General features: G+C 41.6%; 1 protein-coding gene and 1 non-coding gene across 20 annotated transcripts in view; one reads left to right on the top strand and one right to left on the bottom strand.

The window, feature by feature from the left end:
• The window catches only part of SYNRG (synergin gamma), a 77,426-nt gene that overhangs the window by 13,661 nt on the left and 44,213 nt on the right, over positions 1–19,552 (bottom strand). For 7 of the 19 annotated variants that reach the window (XM_078063858.1, XM_078063832.1, XM_078063838.1 and 4 more), the window contains 7 exons: positions 17,800–18,747; positions 8,063–8,656; positions 6,631–6,794; positions 6,120–6,236; positions 5,781–5,834; positions 5,183–5,279; positions 3,171–3,319 (listed from right to left, as the gene is read on the bottom strand). In XM_078063858.1, the coding sequence (XP_077919984.1) occupies positions 3,171–3,319; positions 5,183–5,279; positions 5,781–5,834; positions 6,120–6,236; positions 6,631–6,794; positions 8,063–8,656; positions 17,800–18,747 (2,123 nt within the window). Of the gene's footprint in view, positions 1–2,512; positions 2,626–3,170; positions 3,320–5,182; positions 5,280–5,780; positions 5,835–6,119; positions 6,237–6,630; positions 6,795–8,062; positions 8,657–17,799; positions 18,748–19,552 lie in introns of all 19 variants that reach the window. The other 12 variants (XM_036104787.2, XM_078063890.1, XM_036104796.2 and 9 more) reach the window with 5 other exon arrangements.
• LOC118543652 (U6 spliceosomal RNA) lies at positions 7,429–7,535 on the top strand. The gene has a single exon (XR_004921190.1). It is a non-coding gene; the product is annotated as a U6 spliceosomal RNA (small nuclear RNA).

Raw genomic sequence — 19,552 nt, 5'->3', positions numbered from 1 at the left:
TTTACAAAAGCCCACAAAAGAAATGCTTTCTGGTATCAGTACCAGGAATAATTAATTATGCGTCTCCCAATAGTGGGTTTATTTTTACGTTATGAACACAGTGAATCACGGAACTCATCATGTCTTCTTTAGGTCAATTCCTAGAAAGGGTAAAGTCAACTAACTGTACAGTTCACCACTAGCAAATGTAAGCCTTTAAAAGCACACACTTTTGTATACTTAACTTCATTCCTGGCTTTATATTATCTTCCCTCCTTTCTTCTTCCCCTGTTTCATTTTTCTTATCCATTTATTTAAAAAATTTAAACCAGTTATTAACATTATGAGGTATAAAAAGTGCGTATCTAGTTTGAACAAAATTGGAAGGCTCAAAAGGGTATAAAACAACATGTACAAAGTCCCACCAAATATTGCATTAGAACACAAAGAAATAAAGGACACGGTCTGGCTTTTAAGGAGCGGACAACCTAGCAGGCAAGAACCAAGCAAACACAAGATTATCAACAGGCACGTTAAGTGCTCGGACAGAGGGAAATGTGGCTGTGGACACACAGGAAGGGCATCAAATTCAGACTGAAGGGCTCTTTGGAATGACTTCTGGGAGAAGCAATGCAGAGTCCAGAGGGAAAAGCAGTCTAACAGAGAAAGAGGCAAAGGCAGTCCAAGGGATGGAAAAGGCCTTATATATTGAGCTAAGGAGTTGAAACTTGATCCTGAAGACTATGGAGAGCCCACTGCAGGATTTTAAATGGGATTTAAATGACACGACTAGACTGGCATTTCAGAAAGAACAGGCTGGGAGGGTGTGCAGGACAGATCGATAAGGGATAACAAAATGAACCAGCAACTCTAGCGATGCAGTCAGAAGTGATAAGGACCTGAGTGATTTAATACATTAAGAAAACTGAGGTTCCCTTTTTTTTTTTAAAGATTTTATTTATTTATTTCAGAGAGAGAGAATGAGAGAGAGCACATGAGAGGGGGGAGGGTCAGAGGGAGAAGGAGACTCCCTGCCGAGCAGGGAGCCTGATATGAGACTCGATCCAGGGACTCCAGGATCATGACCTGAGCCGAAGGCAGTCACTTAACCAACTGAGCCACCCAGGCGCCCCCCATTTTTATTATACTTTCTAGCTATGATTAATATGTAAGAATGCTATGAGTTTTTGCCAAACTCAATAAATTTAACCTCTTGAATTCAGATTTCTGTATTTCATATCACCAGATAAACATAATTTTATCTCTTCTTTTCAAATATTTATACTTCATTTCTTATTGTACTGGCCAGAACTGTATTTTTTAAAAATAATTACCCAAACTGTATGATTTTAGGCTATAAATTGAAAAATAGTCCAAGGGAACAAAATAGAGATTTTGGAAATGATTTAAACTCTTTAAGAACTTAATATTACAGGGGGGCCTGGATGGCTCAGTCGTTAAGCGTCTGCCTTCAGCTCAGGTCATGATCCCAGGATCCTGGGATTGAGCCCCGCATCGGGCTCCCTGCTCAGCGGGAAGCCTGCTTCTCCCTCTCCCTCTCCCCCTGCTTGTGATCCTGCTCTCACTGTGTCCCTCTCTGTCGGATAAATAAATAAAATCTTAAAAAAAAAAAAAAAAAAAAGAATATTACAAACCAGAAGCAACGTAACAATGGTGAGAAGATCCGCCGTTGAAGGCATGTTGTTGGGAGAGCTGGTGTCCGCCTGCCTATCAGCACAGCACCGTAAGAACCGCTTCCCACCCCACGGCTGCGGGCCCGCTCAGATGGGTCACACAGTTATATGTGAGGGGGAAAAGAGAAAGGAAGAAAATGGAATAGGATATTTATTCCAGCTGTGGAAGAAAGATAAATTTCTGACTATTGTGAAATAAAGGATATTATCAGAGACAAACTGAATAGGTATGAATATATAAAAATAAAATAGTTTTGCCCAATGAAATGGAAAACGAAGGGAAAATAGAAGACGAAGAAAATAACAGATATAAGCTTGCCAGTCTATGTCTGTGTGTATATATAAATCTATTACAAATATGAAATACGTAAGGTTAATAACAGTATTTCATTGAATAGATGGTCAAACGGTCAAAACAGATAGATGATCAACTTACACATAAAGGAAATAGAGTAAATTATCCTTTGGAATACTGCAGAGCCTCTACGAAATGAATGAAACATAAAAACACCTGGAGGGGGGCGCCTGGCTGGCTCAGTCAGTAGTGTGTGTCTCTTGATCTTGGGGTTGTGAGTTCAAACCCCACATTGGGTGTAGAGATTACTTAAAAATAAAATCTTTAAAAACAAAACAAAGAAAACAAAACACCTTTAGGGACTCACTACACACTTGCTAAATGAAGTGGCGGACAAAGAAAGCTGGAACACAGTGTAAAGAAAAGTACACTTACATATTGTTGGAAGCACTGCCCGCTAGCCCAAGCTCTCTGGAAAGCCACACAAGAAAAGTAACAACAGCTACGTATGAATGCACGCACGCGTGCAAACACACGTTCCTACCTTTTACGTCCACTTGGAGGAACTATATCCCGGAAAGGATAAATAGTCATTTGTTTAACGAGATTCAGATGGAACAATATCACAATAGGAAGAAGTGGAAATAATCCAAGGACCTAAGCAAGTAAAAAGGCTAAATGAACCACAGGACAGCAACAATGTGTGTTGCTCAGCTTTTTAAAAGGACACATATGGGGCCATTCGGAACTAGAAGAGCAAACACAGGAACCCACTGAGGCTCTGCAAAATGCGTGTCTATGTATGTGACTTAAGAAGGATGCAGACGGGGCGCCTGGTTGGCTCAGGCGGAAGAACGTGAGACTCTCGATCTTGGGGTTGTGAGTTTGAGCCCCACGTTGGGTGGAGAGATTATTTAAATGAATAAAATTTGGGAAAAAAAGAAGCAGCAGGATGTTGACAGAGTGAATGTTTTCCTATGCTCTTGATTTCTGTGGCACCGCAGGCCCAGGGGCTAGCAAGAAGCCAAGCTGGTGCTATTCAGCTAACGGTACACTGATCTCCTTCCTTCACCATAAGTCCCACGATCCAGCAGGCACCTCACCTTCATACTGCAGGAAGTGCCGCCGCAGGAACGTACACTTCGCTTTACCACTGAGGTTTCTGGAAAGGAAAGCAAGTGCTGAGCGTCTACCGGCCTTACCGTGAGTGTGGCCAGGGACATGAAGCCAATGAGGTTATTCCATACTTTATCAATGTCCTTCAGCAGCTGCTGGAGCTTCTCACTGCACACTGCGGTGGCTTTTATCCCAAGCTCCACACGCTTGGTCACTCTGTACACCTCAACGACACCTGCAGGGTGAGAGCGCCAGGTGAGGGCGGGGAGTGCAGAGACGGGCAGCACAGGGCCCCACTACCGCTTGCTGGTATCTTAGCTGGAAATATGGACTATAACGTACTACTCCCTGGGACCAGTCTACACAGTGCTGCAGTGTAAGAGCTCACACCACCACTACACTACCTGGGTTCAAATCCCGGCTCTGCCACTTACTATCTGTGTCACTCTGGGCAAGTCACATAACCTCTCTGGACCTTACTTTCTTCATCTGTAAAATGGGGATAATAAAAGCACCTCACCAGAGAGGATTAAATGGGTTAATACTATAAAAGGCTTAGAATAGTCCCCGGAGAACAAGAGACACTATGGAAGTATTAACTCATTTTTTTCTGGCTTCTTTATAAGTCCATCTGTTTAAGTTGGGAAATCCCATTAAACTGGCAGAAAATGGGAACATCAAAAGCCTAGAAGAATCTGAATGTCAAAATCATCACAAAGTAATTAAGAAATATTTCACTTCTCTGAATGCCCAATGATTTACAAACCCTGTGGCTTCATGCATCTTTTATATATACTTAACAGAACATAGGATGGTTCCTCTTCTGTGGTCTCTGAATTGTGGCTGAATTCTTCCAGCCAGGATGAAAGGTGCCAAGTATCTTCACTTTCTAAGGACAGCCACCAGACACATGCCCAACTTCCCCCCGAGCCTCTAGAAGAGAGGACTGGAGGAATTCCAGGGGGTCTTCAGAGTAGGGCACCAGGAGCTGGGGTACAGTGCTCTGCTTTTCCTCTTTCCCCAGAGGAAGGGCAGGAATGACTGCTTACCCTAAGCCAAGGGAGGGGGCTTCTAAGACAATCTTTCACAGATACCAGGAAATCTAGACGAGGATAGACAGGCACCCTCCTACCGGTCTGTCTGTGCAGTGGGGCTGTGCCTGACTGAGCAGGGGGCAGGAGCTAGAGCGAGGCGGCAGAAGCGAAGGAGAGACCGCATCCCTTCACCGCCTGCTCGGCCAGCGCACGTCTGAGGGACTACCGTGTGCCAGGCACGGGTCGGGGTGTTAGAGGCACAGCAGGGCTCAGACCGAATCACTCCCTTTCTGGAGGTTCACTCCAGGGAGGGAAAGAGATCATCAGGAAAAATAAGTAAAATATACAAGCTATTAAAGGCGACAGGGCAGAGGAGACATCAAGCGGGGAAAGGGACAGGAAGTGCAAGGGTAGGGTTAGGGGACACAGTTATGAGAAAGGGAGGCCAGGGAAGACCTCACTCAGAAGGTGGCACCTGAGCAGAGATCTGAAAACGACTAGGGTCCAGTGCACGTGGCTCTGGCCATGGCCAAGCATGAACTTCAGGAGGAGAGCAACACTGGACTGGACAGAGACTGGGGTCTCAAGTTGGACTGGGACATTTAATAGCTGAAGATGGTCAGGGAGGTAAGGAATCTGCGAAGTCATTAAGGGGGACAGAGGAAGAATCAACAGAGCAGGAGCATGGTAAGGCATTAATTGGAGACCCAAGAATTTTGCTGAGATCAGGAGTTGGACGCTTAACTGACGGAACCACCCCAGGCGCCCCCACAAGGATTTCATTCTAATGCCTCATCTAGGTCAGGTTCTTTGATAAACCAATAATGCAGATCCAAGTTTACACTGTTGCTGGTATGTGTATAAGGACTTAGAAACTTCGCCACAGGGACCTTAAGTCAAACAATTGTTCCTGTGACTTAAGCATCTTACCTACAAATGCAGATGCTACTTAGTGAAGTCACATGTAGCTTGAAAGATCTAGGTCAAAATACTTAACGTAAGGGAAAACTGAAAATATTGTGAAGTGTCAAGATTTTGAATAAGTAAAACACAAAAGAACATACCTAATAAATACTCCATGCCTTGAGCTGACTGGATTACTTCTGTGCACACACAACTACTACTGATTCCATTTAAAGTATCATTTGCCTTCTTAATGACCTACGGGAAATGAAATCACATCACCTTAGATAATCGAGAAAAGTCACTGCAAATCAATTTCCTATTAGGAGAAAACCCAACGGAGAAGCCAGGAGGTGTGAAAAAGCACGACGGGCTGATAGATGTTTATGACTATGCGGACACGAATCTGAGAACTTAACTTTAACCCTGAAGAAACAATCCTCCATTTCTTTGGAAAAGAGAGAGGTTCTTTAAATACTATTTTAATTTAGGCAGTGTTAATGATATCATTTTGTTATTTTTTAAACACAGTGACAGGTGAGGACACAAGTGACAAATGAGCCAGTGTTTGCTATCATATATGTGAAAGAAGCCTCCCTTAAGCTGTCTGACTTTCCATAGAGCTTCCCTTTGCACGAGGCCATCGAGGGAGGGCTCTCCTCAGGTTTTCCTCTGTCCATTCGAATGAACCAAAAGAAGGCAAAATGGCACAAGACAGCACTTACATGCATGTGAGCACCACAAAAATGACATACTCACATCTAGGGCACTCCCCAGGCATCTCTGCCATTCGTATGCATATCTCTCATTCTCCTGTGAAATTTATAACAAGAACTGGGTTAAACCAGAAAGGCCGGAATCCTCTATGACTTCTGTCCATTTAAAGAGCACTAGAAGACTTTCCTTTTTATTAAAACCACTCTACTTCAAGCACAGTTTATCTTTTGAAACCACTAATGACTATTCAAAATTATTAATACGTGTAACTTCTGAGCACAGGATTTGCGAATCTGAGGGAAATGTTTTGTAGCAGCTTCCCTCTGTAAATGTTGCCTCATTTGTTCTAGTAATAGCGTAAACTGCGTCAAAGGTGCTCACCACATAGATGTTTCGTTCGAGAGCCAACCCTAAACCACCGGCTTCCCGCGCCACAGCTAGGCCACTGTGCGCGTATGAGTGACAAGGAGGGCCAAGGCGGAGAGTTAAGAGCATTGGCTGTGGGAGGAAGACAGTGTGGGACTAAGACGCAGCCAACAAACAAAGATCCGGAACATTCTCCCCCTCTCCTCCATTTTGACGTTTTAACGTTCGCTAAGTCTAAAACGATAAAGTCTAAGCGCTCAAAGAAAAGTTCCTTTAAGCACTTTCGTCCTTGTGAAGTCTCATGAATAATTTCAATTTTAGGGTCACTGACAACTTTTGGCAGATGTCCCATCTGAGAAGTATTTTCATCCAGGGCTAATGTTACCATTCTCTCCCTCTAATTAAATATTTTATGTCTGGTTCCTTGTGACTTTCTGCCCCCGCTTCCCCATAAGTATCTTTTCTTGAGGCCCTCAGTGCCCGGCTGGTCTTCGACCTGCCCCCTGGAGGAAACTCCCCTACTCACCTCCACCTCTCCTGTCAGATCTTTGTACTTGTCACGGATGACAGGCAGGGCCGGCTTCTCACTAAGAGTGTTGGAACGGTCTCTGAAAGGCTGCTCCAAAGCCGGAGAGGGAGAAGAACGGCTTATTTCTTTATCACCAAGGCTCAAACTCCTTTTGTGTGATCCTGGAGAAGTGGACGGCACGGTCAAAGGTCCTCATTACTCAGATTAATTCAAGCCAAGGCTTTTCCTTGCTCACACGACCCTCTCTTCTTTAGATGCTTATGTCATGAAGCATTCAGAAACACAATCCTTGTTCATTCTTCTCTGGCAAGCTATCCAGGCATATCTCAGGAATAGCGTGCATTTGGTTCTAGACCACGTCAGTAAAGCGAGTATTGCAATAAAGTGAGTCAAATGTGCATGTAAAAGTGATGTGTACCCTACACTGTAGTCTGTTAAGTGTGCAATAAAGAGCATTTTAAATATCAGTGCATAAGGGTTGGGCTGCTTTTCCAGGCCTTAGTCATGGATTTGCACCGAGCTCCTACCTACTCCCAATCCAACAGAAATCAATGATGCCTTTGGTCAGGATGGGCTTAAAGCAGGAAGGGCACACTCAAATGTCTTTGGGGAGTAGGCAGGTCAAGTAAATGACTGAAGTAGGTCAGCCGGAGACAAGAAGTGGTGGGCCTGTGACACCGGGACAGCGCGTCCCATCTGTCAGAGTGCTACTCAGCCCCATGGGATTGTCAAAAGGGGAGACACAGGCTTAGTAGTGTCAGATAGGACAACTTTTCAAGAAAAGCTAGAAATCTAGTGCTCGATTCAGCAGCACATATACTAAAATTGGAACGATACAAAGAAGATTAGCATGGCCCTTGTGCAAGGATGACACGCAAATTCGTGAAGCGTTCCATACTTTTTAACAATAAAAAATTTAAAAAAAAAGCTAGAAATCTAGACTAGGAAATCTCATGATTCTTATATACTGGCAACTGTTCCACACATTAAAAAACCTTCTGTGTGGCTCAATCAAAACAAAAGTCTGCAGACCGGATCCAGATCCATGGCTACCACGCTGCAGTCTCTGGATTAAAAAATACCGTCCATGGCCAGGGAGTAGGAGCGGAGCTAACTTGCCCACAAGTGATCAAATCCATTTCTCTGGCTCTTTTAACACAGTACCCCTCTAGTCAACATGCTAATGAACAACAGACTCTGAGCTATGTTTGTTTTTAGTCCCAAAAGCAATTATCTGAGGGATACTGGCTTGCCTTCAGTTCAGCTGCAAACCTTTTTTACAGCTATGTGTAACAGACCCTGACTTCAGAGGCTGCAAAATCTCTTTCCCTCTAAACCAGAGGCCAACTTTTTATTCGTATGAAAGAACATCTATCACCTCAGCGGAACAGACCATAGAGTACAACAGTCTACACTGAAAGCTACTCACCTTGAACAGAAAGGTCAAAGGTCGCCAGCTCACTTTTGATCATTTCTTCACTGGATTTCATTTTGCTCTGTGAATTGGCCACCAAAAAGTCAAATTTGCTGATTTTGGGCTTTTCACTTTGAAACTCTCCAAAGTCATCTGAACACTCTTTGGGGGTGTCGTGAGAAGCGCTGCTGGAAGCTGGGCTCGGACAGGTGGCCTCCTGGCTCTGTTCGGCTGTTGGCAAGTCCTGTCTTGTGAAATCTTTATACTCCCCACTTTCATATTCCTTTTGGTCACTGGCCTGAGGAATCACATCTTTAAAATTGGCAAAAGCTGGGAAGGCGGTCTCTGGAAGAGCATCTTCACTTGCGAAGGTTGTTACTTTGGAGAGAGAGGTCATGGTGAGGTTTTCGGAACTGCCAAATGAAGTCTCTTTCTTTTGAAGAACTGAGGCAGCTGAGGAGGACCCGCTTCCTGCTGAGAGGACAAATGGAGAGAGTTTTCTGCCCTGAGACGCATCATCCCTGTCTGACCAGTCATAGCTCGTAAATGTGCTCACTGCAAAATTGCTACTGTAGGTTCCAAAAGCAGCATATTTTAAGTCCTCTATATCTGAAAGGGAAATAAGACCCCACGATTAGAGGCAAGCTCGCGATTTAGGCAAAATGCCCTAAACTCTGCAGAAGCAAAATGTCTAGCATATTTGATTAGTTTTATGCTATGCTGGAGTTAACTAAATTTAGAGCTTGTACTAAAATTAAAGGAATCGGGCTGTAAAATCTGATCTTTAAAAACCCACATTAGCTTTGAGTTGGCATTTATATTTAGTTACAAAGAGCCATTTTTTTTTTTTTATGTCAAGATTACTATAAAAAGACAGGAGTATCATCTACCAGTGTATGACATGGTTCAGGTCATTTAATAAACTGTTCACATATAAACTTTAAAATGTACTTACAATACTCCCTGCCTAAAACTGGTCCCCTTCATCTTGACTTGGTTGGGAAATGTTCCTTTAACACACGGACATATTAAACGTATATGACAAACTACTTAAAAACTGACAATTTCTCAAAAGTGAAGTGAAAATAACGTTACCTAACTTTTAACCCATTCTTAGGAGTCTCTGTCTCAGGCAAGATCAAAGGTAAGATTTTAATTAAGCAGTTACTTACCTAGTTGTTATTGTCAATATGGACGCCACACTGCTGTGATGGAGTATGAGGAAAGAAAAAAAATCAATCTAATCTACTTTAGCCTCTAAAAAATAGAATCAAACTTCTGGGTTCTGGTGGGTTCCTGTTTCTCCTTCAACTATGTATCAGCCCCTCATTAAAAAAAGAAAAAAGAAAAGAAAGAAGAAAAAGAAATGCTGGGGCAGAAGACTCATTTTACAAAGCAGTCTTATTATTCGTTTAAAGAATTTAAGAGGTAGCATAAAACAGCAGAGAGAATGTAAGATTTTGTTTTAAGTAGGCTCCATGTCCAGCGTGGAGCCCAATGTGGGGCTTGAACTCATGACCCTGAGATCAAGACCTGCGCTGAGATCAAGAGTCGGAGGCTTTACTGACTGAGCCACCCAGGCACCCCAAGAATGTAGCTTTTTGATTTAGACAGATCACGGTTCAACTGCACGGTGCCACCTACTGCTTGCGTGACACGACGCAAGTTATTTAACAGTTCTCATAACTTTGGTTTGCTTCTCCATAAACCTAGACGACCATGGCCTTGGAAGGGCGGTGCTGTGACGCGTGTAGAGGGCCCGGCTCGGCGCCTGGGGAGCAATGCGCGAGAGCGGGCCTTGTACACAGCACAGCGGCCGCCGGCCTCCATCTGACATTTAGTTGCTGCCTTAGGGCCTAAAATGGAATTATTTCAGAGTACAAATGAAATGTCAACTCATCCTTTTAATGGTCTTAATTGGGGGGAGTTTCCTGCCCGTTTTCAAAGAGCAAAGCAGCTGAGGCTGCGGAGCCACGCCTCCCGCGGGCCGCCCGTCCAGTCTGGCTGACAGGCTGAGTTTCATCTCCCACTCGGCGGGCCAGGCCGAGACTCCCTCTGTCTCGCCACCGCAAGCGTGGTTGGCAAGGCAATGCTCCAAAGTCCTGTGACCCAGGTTTTGCTGACTAAGTCAATAGGTGAACCACACTAGGTCCTTGTGTCTGTCTTCCCCTGAGGATGAAGGGATTCCTGACATTTCCACAGCTCTTCTAAGAGTAGACTCCAAACCTCTCTCTCTTTCTCTTTCAACTCAATTAGGAAATGGGCACTAAATAATAAAAGTGGAAAACTGTGGATTACACAAAAGGCGAACCAGCAAAAAGCAGATAACTTTCACAGAACAGTGTATTTTAAACCTCTGTGGTGTGAACGGTACCTTCAAATCTGGCTGGTTAAACAGGAGGGGGAAAGAAAGATTCAGGTGAGAAATGTACAGTTTAGAATGAATAAAAAGAGGCCCCAGACAAAAATGCTTTCTTGGAGTCTGGCTGTAGTGTTTTGTCCCTCCCACCCCTCCCCCAAATAATGAAAGGGATCAGCAGGTGCCCTGACTCAAATGAGGTGAACTGCAATCAGGAGGCAGATGCAGTTAAACATGAGAGTCGTCTCCAAGGGGTGCATTCAGAAAAATGTCTCACAACATGGGTATTTTTTATTATCAGACCCTACTAGAAAGCTTTTTGGGGAAGCTGTATTATGAACTGCTCCAAGAATCTCATCTACTAAAAGGGTAGCAATTTTCCCAAAGACCAAAGGTAAATTTAATGAAAAGTTAAGCTCTAGTTCAAAAACCACAACCCAGTTGCTACGTTAATAAAAAGACTCTTTTGCGCAATTATGCAATAAGAAAAAAACAAGGGTTTAAAAAAAAACAAAACAGAAATGATTGTAATATAATCAGGTAAAAGGCACTATAAACAATAAGGGATTACGTTAGCTGAAGAGCTTTTAAATATTTTTATAATACTACAGATCTTCAACAAACCTTACTTTTATTAAAAATGAGAGGCATAACATTTTGCCTTTTGGAGCAACTCACAGAAATGACCAAGTGAAAGATTAAAAAAAAATTTATAATAAAAAAAGAAGAGTAAATATACAAGATATACCAAAATCCAGCCTCAACGTTGATTTTAAAATTTTACTTTGCTTATTCACTGGCTACTAGAGTGTAAAAAAAAATTTACTGAAGTGCAATGCATTTGAACACATAAGGAAGTACTAACACTGAATTACGTAAGGAAAATGAGAACACTGTCTTTCTAAGTCTTAGCATTTTTAAATAATATAAAAACTGAGTAGTATTTTCTGGAATGGGGAATCTTAGTAAGCCATTTTCTAAGAAAAATGTAGTAAATCAGTTCACTGAGGGAAGGTTAAACCAAGAAAATTTCTCATTTCCCATGTTAACAATTCTACATTTTCTAAGCAGTCAAATTACATGTATTACTGTATGATGGTTTTCAAAATATTAAAGATGCTGTAAGACCCACAACGTAAGTGATGGAAACCCTGTCTGGAAAAATGATGTGGAATAACCCACATTTTGTAATCGCTGAAGTTTCTATAGATGGGTTTTTCATTTGATAGCTGAATTCTGAAAATTGCGGGAGAAACAGGAAAAAGAAAACAGAGAATGGATGCCATAAAATGAAAAGAGAATCACTACTGTGTTTCCAGTTCTCCTGGAGAGCTCTGGGGCTGTGCTAGGTGGAACAGCAATTGCACACAGATAATAGGCCAAATTGTGTGCTGTAATACTGGTATTTGTTGGCAACCAGGAATGTCCTATTACAAAGGCCAGAGGAATCAAGTAGGCGAGCTCCTTTCCATCATGGAGCTCAAATCAAGACATGGATTTCTTGCTTATGCTGGCAAGTAACCCTAGCAGTCTCTTCCATAACCTCTGTGCAAATCCCCTCTGAATGGATGCTGAAGACAAAAACAAGATATTTCTTGGAACAAAGAATGTGAGCCGCCACTACACGACGCAAAGGCCATACCGATTTCCATGGAAATTTTCTAAAGCAGTAAGCATATGCCCAGGTGATTAAGTTCCTGGCTTTTGAGAAGGGAGTTTAGAAAAAGCAGAAAGGATACATGTGCAAAGTCCACTATTCTCCAGGGTTTTATATAGCAATAAAAATGTTCATGGGACTAAGGAAGAAATATCTTTTAATTTCCAATAGTGATTTAATCCAAACTTCACATGCCAAAGCAAACCATGAAATATTCATACATCTCAACTTCTTTCCACCCCTGACCCTGTTCTACCTTCACATGCTCTATTAACTATAGAACCTGGCTATGTCCTGGAAGTCTCAAACCCTCGGAGAGTTAGTTGTTCAAGAAAAGAGGAATGAAAGTGATCACAGTGTGAGTATGACAGGCTACAAAATGCTGTGGTATAATTGCCTTCTAATGTTCCCTAATCTGCATAGAAACCTCCCATTCTTCCTTTGTCCCGACTCACAGAAATCTATGGTTTCAATGATACCCACGCTATCTGTAAGTATGCCCACGTTTCTGCACCAGTGCTTTCAAGTTCAACACAGAAAAGCAGCTATTCTGGGGATATTTTAAGGCAGAAGGGGCTGGAGGGCCAAGGAAGAGTTTCAGGATATACAGTTGACTCTTGTATGATACGGGTTTGAACCACACAGGTCCACTTATACGTGGATTTTTAAAAAAATAAATACAGTTTAGCCCGTAAATGTATTTTCTCTTCCTTGTGATTTTCTTAGTAACATTTTCTTTTTGCTAGTTTACTTTATTATAATACCTAATACATATAACATACAAAATATGTGTTAATTGACTTTACATTATCAGTAAGGCTTCTGGTCGACAGTAGGCTATTAGTCAAAAGCTGTATGGGGATTTTTGGACCACACTGGGGGCAACAACCCCCATGTTGTTCAAGGATCAACCATACAGTGGGACTGCTCATGGTCATCATGAAAAATCTCATTAAAAAACCCACCAAATGAGCACAGAAGATGGCAACTGTAGGTGGGGCCTTTTGGCCATGCAAGAGAGAGGGCAGCACCCAAAAGACCCTCTTATGCCCATGACCTTATCATGCTCTCAAAGCCATTGGCCAACGTTTTCCAAAACAACTTATCAAAAGAATTCAACTGATGGAAAACAAAGCCAGAAGCAACTCTTTAAAAAGAAAATAATTTGATTTTGAGTTATTTTAGGATTTAGCCCGGCTTCTTCGATACTGCCAGTGTCCCTTTCATGTTCATCTGCTACTTTTAAAAATCAGCAGAGATTTTAATGTGAACAATAGAGTGATTGTAGAATATGAATACACTTGTATAATTTCTCAGGCACTGATATATGACATCAAGCACTAGCTGTATTACTTTACTTGACATAGGAGTAAACAGAACAGTATTTTTTGTTTGTTTGAACCTATAGCATAGAGTTCTTCAAGTCTTTATTACAAGTTTATATTATTATATTATTAAATGAATGTGATTATGTTTTACACACAGTTATATTTAGTTATTTTCTGCAGCCTGTTCAGATAAATGCAGAAAGGGCAAAATAAAGCAGTCCCAGATGGACCAATCTAGCATTAGATAATTCCATTGACAAAGGAATTTCCTCACCAAAGCCACCACAAGATTGGTCTTAAATATGGCACAAGAAAATCCTAAATAAAGGGCAGTTGGTATCATCACTATATGGAGGCTATACCAAGATCTCTTTCTTCCAATTTAGTTTGCAGCACACATCATAATTAAGACATAATATATTTATCCAAACATAGTAGTTTGAATGGCAGACTCAGCTTTTCTTTGAATTAATCCAAACCCCAACATGCAACTTTTTTCTTTCTCAAATGGCCTATTTCAGATACTGTGAGTGATCTCTCTGGAATCCTATTCAAAATCCTCATCTAATGGTTTAATTTCCTGTCTGCCTCAAATTTTTAAAAAAGAAAAAAGAACTAAAATCTCAAAATATAAAAAAAAAAAAAAGTCAACCGTGGAAACAATCTTTTTTTCCAAGGTCTTTACTGGTCTTGGGTTTATGATAAAATAAAATAATAATAATAATATTCCCAAGGTTTTTTGCTATTAATATACTCTAAAATGGAAAAAATATTTTCCAAACTTGGCATTCTCTTATTGCTAACTTTTATGTGTCTTTCTAGAATTGTTTTCTTAAAAAGGAAAGTGGTTTAAAGCTTACTTTGAGGACATCCCCTAAAATTGTTTTAAGAACTTGCTTTATGGGGGTGCCTGGGTGGCTCAGTCATTAAGCAGCTGCCTTCCGCTCAGGTCATGATCCCAGGGTCCTGGGATCGAGCCCCACATCAGGCTCCCTCCTCGGCGGGAAGCCTGCTTCTCCCTCTCCCACTCCCCCTGCTTGTGTTCCCTCTTTTGCTGTGTCTCTCTCTGTCACATAAATAAATAAAATCTTTAAAAAAAGAACTTGCTTTATGGACTATGAGTGTAAAAAAAAAAAAAAAAGACTCAGGGTGGCTTCATGATACATTCTGAAGCTGGAAAGATAACATGCTCTACAATTAGAGCCCAAGTGCCCATTTCAGACTCACACTGAATTCAGTCCTGAAGACTTCCTGATATTAACACTGAACACTCTCCATTACAGAGATTATCAATTTAAATTCAGTTTTCATGTACTGTGCTCAGAAGTCCATCTCAATACCATTTCATGATTTATTTTCAGTCAAACTTACAAGTATCTAGTTATTAACAGATGTATCCCCTGTCCCCAACACTCAACTCTTAGATTTGTCCCCTCAGCTGCTCTCTCTCTTGTCTTGGAGACAGGCTCTGTCTTGTTTACTAAGCAATAAGATCTACTCCATTTTTTCACTAGAAGAAAGGAGTAAACTTTTCCTATTGCATAGTGTAAGGTTAAAGTTAACGTTTTAATCCAGTGCCATGTTAAAAATTTCTATCAATGGAATTATAAGGGGCAAAGGCTAAACCAATACTTTCTTAGGAGAAAGGTATTTGAAGAAACAAAACAAAAGGGAAAGACCCTCTAATCACAGGAGGTGCTATTGCTTTTCACTTGATACGGACCAGGTATTTCTCTGGTCTAACCCTGAAAAAGTACAAATTACACACATCCCCACACTTTCAAAATATGCCAAAGAATTATTTATTAACATAGGACTTACAGATCACAAAAGAGAGTGGTACAGAAGAGCTGGAAAAGAAGTCATCAGAATAAGCATGCAGATCAGTATTTGCAGAGGAATATACCAAAGCAAGTTTGAAAAGGCACATTCACACAGAAAATGTCTAAATTGAAAAAAAAGACATCAGAAAAGCAGCCAAAAAAAAAAAAAAATACTAATAATAAGGCGCTGATTAAAATACAACGATTTTCAATGTCAAAGAAGAGCTACTTTACAGGTAGGTAGCTAGCTAGCTACAGAAGTCTTGCTAACCCTTTGAGAGTGGCACAAATGAGGGTAAGCTCTTGCTGCCAACAAAACCAGATGATCGTAATGACTGCACATCAAGATGCTTCAGTGCCAGAGAGATTAAATTTGGTGGTGGGGACAAAAGCAGCCTAGTTGAAATTATATGCAGCAAGGGCTCAAAGGGTTAAATGTAATAATATGCAGAGAAATCAGGCAATGTTATTAGTATTATCTACCTTCCATACAAAGAATTATAGCAGGAGTTAAAAGAGACAGTATCCCCTTCAGAGTTAAGTTAGGGTTTCTAAACAAGATTAAGGTCCAGAGACAGCAATCTACTAGGTTTCATTCTCTTTTCATCAGCCCCCTTTTTATTTCTCCAACAAGAAGTACCTTTAACCCTCAAACTAAGAGAGCAAGAGACACTGTGGTCAACATGAGGTTAAAGTAAAACCAAACTGCATTGAAGAAGTCCCTGCCATTTACCTTCGACAATACATGTATGCAGCAGTTTTGCTCAACAACAGTATAGCTCATTGGTGAGACATCAACCCCTTTTACCAACCGCTCTAAAGGGATACTGCTCCTTTCTGACAGGCGGTTTACAGGTCAAAAAGAGGAAACAATCTGCTTTTGAGAATATCCTCAAACTGAAGAGACTTGGCTTGAACATTACAGGTTCCAAGCTGGGGATGTTCCAAACATACATAAAAGAACATGAGCACAGAAGATTATTTTAACAGGTCAATCAAAACAAGCTCGGTCAAAAAAAAAATCTCCCCTCCCCAAATAAAATGAAAAAAATTAAAAAGAAGGAAAAAGAAAAAGACATCCCAAACCTGATTTAGACTCATCTCATAAAGACGTCTAGCTTGGCACTATGAAAGAATATAGATTCACTTTCAGAAAAATAGCTTCTAATTAATAACTTTGGAGTCCAAAAGGCTAGTATACATGTCATGAGATTTTTAAATAAAAATCAGATATTTTTCAAAAAACAGAGCACTTTGCGACCGACCACCGTGGCTCAAGCAGCTCATACAAAAAAGAGAAACAAAATCACTCGATCAAACAAACAGCAGCAAAAAAAACAGGAAAACGTCTGAGGAAAAGTACAAAAAAAGGAAGTAGACAGTGGGGCGCAAGGAGCTCTGCAGACAGCCCGCTCCCTCGGACAGTGCCCTAGCCAGCCGCTGTGTGAGACGCATCCTGCCTCTGAGAACCTGCTCCTGATCCAGCACGCTGTTCAAGGGTACCTCCGACACTTCAGTCGCCAAAGGATGGATGCAATTTTGTTCTCTGACTTACCAACTTGATATATGCAAAAGCCGTATTACTTTGACGTTTCCGCCACAATCTGTAAACTTGGAAGTGTCTTGTGTGTCCCTCTCTAGTTAAAACACAACAAACCCTTCAAATGCGTAATACGTTCTCTAGAGTAATACAGTAATACTGAGAGAGTTCTCATTATTAAAGGCCACAAAATGAGTTTATCTTTCTACATAACATACCAAATAACAAACCAAAATAAAAACGAGGACACCTGGGAATCTAGTTTTTATGACAGGAAGCTGGACTAGAGAATAAACCACTACAAGTAAATCCATACAGAGTTTAGAGAGGGCTCCCTTGTAAGACGTTTTCAAACATTTTATGAGAAAGTTAGTAGTTACCCTATTCTACCATCTACAGATTTGTTACGATTTAATATTTCCAGTCATAGAGTTCAGGCCGAAAACCGTACCTGAATTCCACTAACAACTCACGCCCTCCTCCTGCCAGACTCTGGCACACAGGACATCCACAGACAAGCTTTCCCTCCTCTCCTGTGGGGACGTGGCCAACTGCAATACAAGCGGCTAGACATTTTTACTTTCTTGGCCTACCGAGAGTCAGTTTCTGTAAACCGAACAGACTACTACATTGGCAGCTGCCAAACAGACCCAAGAGAAGAGAGAAGGCGAGGGCAACACTGACCTCACTCACAGAAATAGAGGAACATTACTGACACTGCAGAAGTCTTTGTAAAACTCCTAGTGATGTAGGGTTCCTTCAGCAGTGGATTTTTATGTGCCTCTAACACCAAGCTGGTGTTCGATTTCGAAAGTAAAAATATTTTAGTGATCCAATCTAAATTCCACAGTATTCATGGGATCCATATGTCCAAGTATCTATAGAATCAAATTTAACACTGCTTTAATGGGATTGGCAACGAAGATGTCATTAGAAATTCATAAAGGTTAAGAGCCAGAGCCTCACTCTACTGTAAATCGACACCCACCAAACCACCTTTGAAATCTACATCACCATCACCAGAGTAATCTCACCAATTCCTCACCTGCAGCAGGAGGATGCTGGCCACTAACTGTTGGTAAATCCAAAGAGCTATCAGACATGACATGCTTAAGATCTCCTCCCACATCAGCCAGTTTCATGTCAAACTGAACAGAGAGTGCATCTTCAGAGTCCTCCTTGCCAACACTGCTGCCGCCGATGGAAGGGAGATCCAAGGACTTCACCGAAGCAGAGTCTTCTTTGGTGTGTCTGAAAGCCACTGATTTCTCGCTCAGGGATTTGTCTGAGTTCATGGAAGAAAATTTACTGGAGTGGAAGTCAGCAAAATCATCATCACTTTTTCCTGAAGGAGTGTTATCTTTCAGTTCTTCACCACCTAGTCCAGATCCTTCCAGAGAAAGTTGTTTGAAGACATCATATTTGGTAGACGCGGCAGCTGAGTTTTGTCCAGTCTTCACTGTACTGCCCGAGCTGCCGGTTAGAGGAACAGGACTAGCTTCCTCTTTAAGGGCATCGTATTTGTCATCGGCCTTTTGCTCAGCTGAAACAGAGCTATTACTGAAAGCCATAAAATCTGCAAAGTCATCCTGCTCCCCAACAGATGCTGGACTAGAATATTCCCCAAAAAGGTTGAATTCTCCAAAATCATCAGCCAGACTAGACATCTTCGTGGATGCCAATGCTGTCGTGGCTGCAGCAGATCCTGCTGGCGGCGGTCGTGTGGAAACAGCTTTGGATGCACTAAATGCAGCTGAAAAAGGCAAGGGTTTCTCGCTGCTGCAGTTAACAGAGGAAAACATGTCTAGGTCTGCTAAGTTCAGAGGACTTTTCACTTGTGTTTGTTGTTTCTGTTGTATAGCTCCTGAGGGGAAGGCCGCTGGAAAAGTTTGGTCTTTTGTTGGTGGTTCTAGTGGTGATAGACTGTCGGCAGTTTTAAAATCGGTGAAGCCGTCATCAGTGCCTGCGGATCGGAATTCTGCAAAGTTTTCTCCTGAAAGAAAAAAAAAAAAAACACAGCCAAATGAATAAGAATGCTGAGCTGAAAACCACATGATGCACAGCATATTAAATTACAAGCATACTTTTAGAGACTATTCCCTCACCGGCTTGACATTATTTAACTACACTGTAAACCCTACCAAAACATCTCTTTGGAAACTACACATCTGTTTCCACCTTGAAGGCTAGTGATACCAAAAGAAATACAAATCAAACCAAGAACACCTAACACTGTCAGTTTCATTTGCTCATCTAAGTGTGCTAGGTCTCCTAGTGCCCGGTCCTCCAGTTGGCCCAAAGCGCTGCTCTCAGGACTCCTCACTACAGCTAGCCAGCCAAGCACACAAGGGAAGGAGAAATACGTGCTGGAGGATCCCGAAGAGACACACATTGAAATAATGATCCTTTAAAGATGAAATGTTTTACATGGTGATCAACCAGGAAAAAAATGTCACAGGTACCAATGAGGTATTATGAAAAATCCTGCATCTAATATTTAGGATGTGAAACACTTTGCTCAACGTGGCACTGTAAGCATATTGTTAGATATCTTGTGGTCTTGCTCCAGTATATGGAGGCATTAATTTAAAGGGAACTTTGATGAAAATTTTTGAAAAGGTATCTACTTATTTGCAAAGCATTCTAGCTAAGAACACTTTTTTTAAGATTTATTTATTTAAGAGAGAGAGAGAGAAAGAAAGCAAGCGAGTGAGCATGTATGCTCATGTGAGCATAAGCGGGAGGGGCAGAGAATCTCAAGGAGACTCTGTGCCGAGGAGAGAGCCTGATGCGGGGCT

This window comes from Halichoerus grypus, chromosome 2 (genome assembly GCF_964656455.1).
Source record: "Halichoerus grypus chromosome 2, mHalGry1.hap1.1, whole genome shotgun sequence".
Lineage (NCBI taxonomy): Eukaryota > Metazoa > Chordata > Mammalia > Carnivora > Phocidae > Halichoerus > Halichoerus grypus.
The sequence above is the reverse complement of the archived record's forward strand: the minus strand, read 5'-3'. Positions and strand labels throughout refer to the sequence as shown.